The sequence below is a fragment of the Anopheles cruzii genome, unplaced genomic scaffold (genome assembly GCF_943734635.1).
Source record: "Anopheles cruzii unplaced genomic scaffold, idAnoCruzAS_RS32_06 scaffold00845_ctg1, whole genome shotgun sequence".
NCBI lineage: Eukaryota > Metazoa > Arthropoda > Insecta > Diptera > Culicidae > Anopheles > Anopheles cruzii.
Window position 1 is genome coordinate 1 of NW_026454432.1, and position 8,460 is coordinate 8,460.

An 8,460-nucleotide genomic window follows, 5' to 3' on the forward strand; every position below is an offset into this window, starting at 1 on the left:
GTGAAGAAGATTCCCCTTCAAACGTAGCTCCGTTAACGCCTCGAGCGTATGGAATGTGGTTGGCTTCAGCTGGGCGACGTTGTTGTAGCTAAGATCGAGCACCTGCAATCGATGTAACGCTTGTAACCAGTTTCCTTCGAGTGTAGCGATCCGATTCCAGCTCAGATTGAGAAATGTTAAGCTCTCCAGTGCCTCCAGTGAGTCCGGCTGGATGAACGTTATGGCGTTGTCACTCAACGACAGCCACACCAACTGTGTCACATCCAGGAACACGTCGCTCCGTACGGACGGCAACCGATTGCCGCTAATTGACAGCGACTTCAGGGCAGGCAGACCCGCGAGAGCCTTCTTCGGTACGTCGGCCAGCCAGTTGTTGTCCAAATGAAGTGAGGTTAGATTGGTGTACGATGCGAATGCCTGCTCTTGCACCGCAAGTGCTCCAACGGGTACGCGAAGTTGTTCCACCGCCAGTGGGCAGTGTCCACGGAGGAGGGCCGAGTCGATTGCCGGATGCTGACCCTCCACAACACACTCTGCCACCTTCCGGTCGGCCAAATCTTCATCCTCCGTGCTCCAGATGTTAGTCGTTGATTCGATTTCCGGTGTCGGCACGGACACTTGGACGGCTCCCAGAACACTCGCCGTAAGGAGAATCGCTACAACCAATGGTCTGTTTTGGATAGATTCGGAAATGAACTTGAGCAGTGTACTCGAGGTTTTGGAGCAATTGAAACTTACGAGAATGGAAAGAGACCCATTTTGACCGTACCGTGTCGGACAGCCACTCCGGACTGCGTTTGGAACGGACTGCCCTATCGAGTGATGCGTAGCAAAGTGCGAGTGCATAGCAATCGCATCAACCACTCAAGGTTACCCGTCGATGCTCCGATGACCTTTTGATGATCTAACTGATAAGCCCTTGAAGAGGGCGCGGGCGATAGTACGCACGCTGGCAGAATAACATAAAACTTGTACGCTTACAGTTCGTGATTTGTATGTTCGCGAATAAAGATTTATTGTTGCAATTGCAGCGGCATCGTATGAACGTATGATTCACGGACCATTCTCCACAGAATAATCTAACGCACTGTTTACTGGCTAACCTCACACGCAGAATGCGTTACAGATACGGAAAGAAATCGTCAATTTTAGAAGCTTGCTGAGGAGAGGAGCTATTTTTATATCGGTTCGTGGGTTCAACTCTCACGCAGCCCAGTACTTTGGTGGTATTTGTAGAACGCCAAGATGGCTTCTTGAATTGGGCATCGGCGTCCGTTTGAGTAGCGCTCGACGAATGGCCAGAAGAGAATGCCACATTCTGAGACCTGTTGTCAGCCGTCCCGTGTGCTGTGTTGGTTCGCTGGCCAGCTAATAGTCCCTCAGAAAACTGCGACGAATGCGGGGTTCGAGGCGTAAAGTCCGTTGATGGTGGCATCACAGGGGAGCTCCTATTCAACGGAGAGCCATCATATTCGCGGAATAAAACTCCTTGTGGCCAGGTGGACGGACGTAGAGCCTGGCTTCTCAGCGACACAGGAACACCGACTTTGAATGCCAAATACCGTGGCCTCGGCGATGATGTTAGCCTGTGAACGGCGACGTCGGTAGTGCCCATGGCGACAGACACCAGGGCGATCATTTGTTGATTCGACACGTTCGGGGCAAGGCCGGACATGAACAGCCAACACTTGGCCGCCGGAAGTGGAACCGTTTCTATACCCAACAGCGCTGAGACGGAACTACCGCCAACCAGATTTCCGGATCCGGACTGGCCACTGGTACTATGGGCTTGGACCGGCACATACGCTGGTGGAAGCATTCTCCCAACTTGTAGTCGCAGCTTTGACAGCAAAGTCCTACTTGTGGAATCAATAATTACATCAGTCGGGTCATCAGATTCTGGGCTCCCACCGCTGTGACTGTCGCTGGTTTGGCGCAATAAAGCCCTGCAGCGAGGACATGCCCAGAAGATCTGATCGTCGCCGGCGATGGCGTTTAACACCTTCACTGGAGTACTAGTGCACCGTCGATGAAATGAATCGTTGCAGAAAACACTACACTTGATTCTCTCGTTGAGGTTCTTGATAACTTGGTGACAAACACGGCACGACATGACGTGTGACGCGTAGCAGAGGCGCACGAATCTGGCAGAAACTAAATTTCCGATGCACACTACTAGGTCGAATCACGGTGGTCCGAACAGTGCACTTCCGATCGGTTTCAATCACTATGTGACAGTCGGAGAAGTGGCCTCGTCGGGCCAAAGCCCAACTGCGGCTTGCTTTGGCTTTGAGTCAAGTATCTCTGGGCGATGTTACAATGTTGGGCCACTTGTGTTTTATATCAGTTCGCTCACAGTGTGTACCGTCGAGTGTTTATGATGTTTGATTCGACAAAATGTTTGCTTTTCATCGAAAGAAGGATTTCGATAGGATTGATTAAAGGTACCAACAAACAAGGTACCAAAAATAACACGATGTCGAAAAATTATGTCAATTTTGCTTATTAACCTAATCACCGAGGTGGAAATGAGCTTAAATAAAGTGAACTTTTCAAATTTCGTACAGTTTGAGTTGAAGACTCTCCACTTTGGAAAGAAATGTTTAATATTTCCCCTTGCTAGCGCATTCGCCTTCGTATCCGAGCCAAGCGAACCGACGCACGCTCATCCGGAACCAAGACCATGGGCTAGACTTCCGGCCTTTGTTGCTGCGACAGGACACAGCCATCACAATTCGGCAGGGTCCTGGTGGCGCTGACATTTAATGATTGTGCTTAACGATGTCGGCCCGGTCACCTGCACCTGTCGCAGTCGTGCCCTCCTATCACGTTACCAGCGCAGTATCGACATTATTCACGTCGACTCAATGTGCTCGTTGCTTACGGTAGCATCGGAAAGCCCTTCTTGAAGTAACTGTCCATGGGCAATTATTAATAAAGCTCCCCCCTTTGGGCGACACACTGGAAGACAAAAGATTAATCGTTTTTGTTACACATTTACTAAGAAATTGCACTTGGAAAGTGCTTTACTGTAGCTGGAGAGTGCATTGGAAGCCGATTGTAGGCAGGGATGGATAAGAGGACATTTCTTTTGAAATTTCTCAACTTTCTTACTAAAGCAGTCTTCCAATAAACAAATAGGAAGGCGTATAAAAAGGCCTACTGAGTGGCAATAGATTCGATGGTGGCGCATTCTCTTATGATGTGTTCCAAAAGTGAACTGTTGGCGGGTTGGGTTGCGATACAACGGCCACTTAATTCCCCATTTTTTCGAACCACAAACGCCGAAAGACAGAATATATGCAAACTGTTAGTCACCACTCCAAAGGTGGTTTTGTTCAACAAATTGCACCGCAATTCTATCAACTCTATTCCAAGTTTGTTAGCGTTCCCCTTTGGAACACCACAAATGGTGGACGATATCTTACACCGATTTAAACCTTTGCAGGCGCGTTATTGGGACTTCAAAATCGTAGTTGCCCTTCGAACCGATTTTCCTTCGAATGACACACCACGGAACAGGTTTGCTGGATTCCACGTTAACTCCGCTGTACCGTCCCCACATCACCCCTTCCACTTTTTCTGTGTCCTTTGATTTGAAACGCCACGCTCTATTTCGCTCGCACCCACACGCCACGAGGTTCAATACGCTCCGTTTTGTAGGACACCAGCCCCAAGCCCAACCATCGCCGATATTGTTCGTCGGCCTTCTCTTGGCTCCGGTGTTTCTGGCCCAATCTCCGACGCTTGGGATTGATGGTGGGCTCCGGCGAGGTGATATATTCGCCTGGCGACCCTTTCGTAGTCATAGTCGAATAGGTTTTGCGAACTACAACGTCTGCTTTTGGGTCCTGGGTCCAGTCTTCAAAAATAGAGACTCCGGTGGGGTGGTGATGCTAAAATTATTTTTTCCTTCGGCCATACACGTTTATTGACACGTTTAGTTACACTTTAAAAATGGATGCTGAGAGGGAGGTGGCCGGGTGCGTCAGTGGGTGCGCCGGGGTCAAAAGTCGGTGAAATTATGATTGTCCCGAGAAATATTTATGGGCGCTACGGTGAATAAATTATTCATGCAATCAACGTCACGCGATTTATGGTTGACATGAACGCCATGAATGGTTTTTGGGTTTAAACTTCCAATTTCACAAAAATGTCACACGAACATTCGGGATTCCCGGTCGGGTGGCTGGTGACTGGCGGCAGCACGATCAATCATAGATAAATTAATTAATCTTCCAAGTGCACGGAAACGTTAATCGGGTTGGTTTGTAGTGGGCCGGAATCAGGCTGCTAAGCGGTACAATGTAACGATCGCTAAGGAAGCGGGCAAAGCGAAAAGGAAGAGGGATAAAAAAAAATGTGCACAAATTTCAAGTATGACTCGTATAATGTTCAAACACTGAACGCCGGCAGGGACGATGGGTGGCTTAATGGAAAAAGTTTTCTGCCCCGCTGACGATGCTGACGATGACTCTCTTGGACACGCGCTCCAAACGAACCACGTGATTAATCCAAGAACCACGCAACGCTCTAAACCCCCATAGGTGTATCTTGATTATTGATTATTCTATGCTCTAGGCAGGTAGTTCTTAATATCTACTATCTAAACGCTACGATCGCTGTACGATCGATGCCAGAGCGGTACAAATGTAACCATAGGTGCAGGCACATTACAGGAACAATAGATTGACACGTAGATGAAAAGTTGTATGATGGCGGGGCAACTGAAGGATCAATTCAACTTCCGCCCTACACCCAAGCCCGCTACCAACGATGGCAAGTGATTTTCGATCAACTCTGCCTATCGCTCAATGATCAACTTCTGGTCCAGGAAACGCATGAACCTTTACAAATATTCGAAACATCACAAACACAACCAATGTTGTTGTTATTATCTTTATTATAGGGATTTTGAGATTGTAAAACCAGCCACCAATAACCGTGTGTATTTACTGCATCACGTAATTCGGACTAGTGAAGCGTTAGATTAAGTCGAAAAACTGCAAACTTTTCAAATGTTTCTTGGCAAGGCTCTCGCAATAATTTGTTAATTTTTGCTATTAAACGGAGGAACGAAAACAGCAGTAAAGAACCTGAAAGTTTAAGCTGCTTAAGTGATGGATCTATGTCTTTATTTAAAGCGAGATTTATAAATCTGGTTTAACACACTCTTGAGCAAATCTTATATTATAGATTAGTAAACCAAAACGAACAGGAGCGTACGTGTCGTTTCCAAATTTCATATATCTTGAACGATTTCAGTTGGGACCCTATCCTTAAGGGTCTCCATCGTATTTTCAAGCCAGGGGATAGAATCGTTGCCCATCTAGTTCGATTCTACATGTTGGAATTAATTTGTGTAACAGGTTGATGCCAGCCTCAGATACCAAATTACAATACGCAACTGTCAATCGTTTCAGCATGGGGAACCGTTCTGGTACCTTGAGAAGATCTTCGTCCATTAACTTCTCGCCACGAAAATAAGAAGAAATTGATTAAATAAAACAAGATTATATCGATTTCTTTGCTACTGAATTCTTATGCACTTACCCAACGAAAGTAAGTCACTGTCAAGGAACAAACATTGCTGTGAGGCCAAACAAAATTGCACGAGGGCCATCTACTGATTGATAAATGAAGTTCGTCCAGAAGAGGCAACTGATCAATTTTGGCCAAGACATCGACATCGCTTTCCTCCTGCAAAAGGATATTGAAGTGAATACTGTTACCATATTACCAATAAAATAATGCAGTTTATAGCTCACCTGATAATCGAAATCAAAATGCAATTTCAAATATCTGAGATTCTTGAAGTTTTCGCAGATGAACTGTACAGTTGGGATATCTACGGCCGTCACTAAGTGTTTTATTTGAGGAGCTACTTTAAAACATTTCTTCAAAAAATCCATATCAAGAAAATGGTAAGCTTCGATGGATTGGAGGGAAGGAATGGCTCCACATCCATTAAAGATGCCTACATTGAGACGCACCTCGTTTTCAAGAAATGAGATATACTACAAGAACAAATATTACAATATATTTTCCAAAAAAGAATTCTTCATGTAGTATTGCTTACCTTTAATTTCGTTAATTGCGCCAAGGACCCGAACAATCCGTCGCACATCTGGCGCATCGTAACAACCTTCAACTCGGTCAACAACTTACAGTGGCCCGTAACGGTTGTAACGAGCAATTTATCAATTGTACGGCTGTCAATATCAAGTGTTCGAAGATGGGGATGCCTTTGTAGAAAATTCCGCGTTGGTTCGGAATCTTCCTCATCGCGAAATTGATCTTTTGTTAGTTTCAACCTCTCTAAACGAGGGAAACTTAGTTTCAAAAAATCATTGTTAATGCCACTCTTAGGAAGTTTTACTGAAATATATCTTAATTGTTCTTTGAAGTGTTCATATATAGATAGGTCATGTTGTGAAAAACAGCGCATCGTCAGGCTTTCTAAATAAGGGGCGATTTCAATCCAATTCAATGCTTCCGACACCCAACACTTCCATCCATTGATTTTTGAAAACTCCAGCTCTTTCAAGTTTTCCAAAACCGGCCATGATGAAGACGAATCGGAAACGAATTGTTCGTCAGTTTTTAGACCTTCAGCATGAATGTATACATTTTGAACATTGCGCAATTCGAGAAATACCTCTCGAAACCTGGAAAAGTCCGTGCGCAGTGTCCGTTCGGTAAAGTAAAAATAGACGTTCTCGTATTTTCTTATGGTGCCCAGTTGGAATTGATCTTGATCTTGATCTTGATTATCACTGATATGTAATTCTACGCGTTTCATGCGCCGTCCAGAAAATGTTAGAAATGACCATCTCCGACACACCAGCGAAGCCACTTTTAATTCTTCCACATCTAGGTGGTCGAAAATGTAGCACCAGATCTGTAAGAATGAATCACTTATTACTCAACATAATCGATTTGGTCAAACACTTTGAATCACCTACTTCGTCTGGTAAATCCGCCATCATGGGTCCACCTACTTCGTCTGGTAAATCCGCCATCATGGATTCCAACTAATTCTTTTGTCGCGTCGAGAAACTTCAAAGTCAAACAATACGGCGCGTCGTTGCACAAAATTATGAAGCGAAGAATCGGTGGAGCAACTTCGGATGAAATTATGGAGAGCCGTCGAAACTAAGAACCGGATTTTTAGAATCGATAGAACAATTAACTCAGAATTTATTACTTTCTCTGCACGTGCGATGTGAACTTTGATAATGAACTGCAACAAGGTTATCCTCTTCTTCCCTCTTTCTCTTCTTGCCTCTTTCGTTTCTTCTTTTGTGCATTCAATCCTATCTTGAATTCAGATTTTTTATAGATAACTTTCTTGGTAGTTGCTCTATTTTTTGCGTTTTAAATTGCCGTACCGTTTAAACTAACTGTAAATGTTTATAAAGAAGACCAAGCGATGTCGCATCTTGGGCACTAAACTAATTAAAATCCAATTTGAAACGTAACGTTAACCTCGGTGTGCAGTAAACGCGTGGTCATTTTGCGGAGTTTAAATTTTTTAATTGATAGTGATTCTGACACATATCGGAATGCTATTTTATATGTGATGGCGAAGGCTGTTGAATAGGTTTGCAATGGGATTTTAATTTATTTTATACCAAAGGTCAACTATCCCAGTCAGTTATTACTCCTACACTCCACTACACTCTATAAGATCGTTCGAGCTAATGACAGTTATTTCCTCTTTCTTCTCTTTCCAACATCTTCTGTACACTATTTAAATATATGGTGCGTGGTTGTAGCGCCGATATAATTTACTTTATTTGAACTCGTAATCTCAAAATACGTTTCACACGTTTATTCGCCGGAAGTGCCGGTCTGCGACTCTCTCTGACGTTTTGACTTTTTGGCGTTTGGACCAAGGTTGCCACAGCACTAGGTGGGAACCAAGGTCGCCACAAATACATTGATCTTTTGTTAACATTTGTTAAAGCCCGGTCCACACGGTACGAAATCGTAACGAAGCGTCGTAGCCAAAGTGGAGAGTCCACACGCTGCGATGTATTGTTTACGATTTGCAATCGCAGCCACGGAAGTAACACTGTGTTGGTCTGCCTTGTGCATTGTGCGTTTTGGTTAAAAGTAAAAAATAGAACGTGCCAAGAGTACTTATCAGTCACAGTGGTTGAGGAAATGGCTTTTAAAGCGAAGCCATTATTCTCACGTTAAACTTTTGCTTTAAAAACATTTAAAACAACATGCCAAACCACCATCAACACAGGCACACACACACGTTTATTCACCACACGCACACATGTATGGAAATTGGTCCGATATTAATGTTCGATGCTTCAGATTTTTTTGATTTTGAAACGACTCATCGTAAACAATTATCGTAGCGTGGGGACCGGGCTTAACACGCTCTACTGAAATGTGCAAAGACATTTCGATACTCTTTTCTTTCTCTTTTTACTTACACGGTAT

General features: G+C 44.4%; 1 protein-coding gene across 1 annotated transcript; it reads right to left on the bottom strand.

The window, feature by feature from the left end:
* Positions 1 to 23: 23 nt before the first annotated feature.
* Positions 24 to 794, bottom strand: LOC128276283 (leucine-rich repeat-containing G-protein coupled receptor 5-like; the record flags this gene model as incomplete). Its single annotated transcript, XM_053014753.1, has 2 exons — positions 739 to 794; positions 24 to 670 (listed from the first exon to the last, which is right to left on the bottom strand). Coding segments are annotated over exons 1-2 (667 nt in total), but the record flags the coding sequence as incomplete, so codon positions are not given.
* Positions 795 to 8,460: the final 7,666 nt, after the last annotated feature.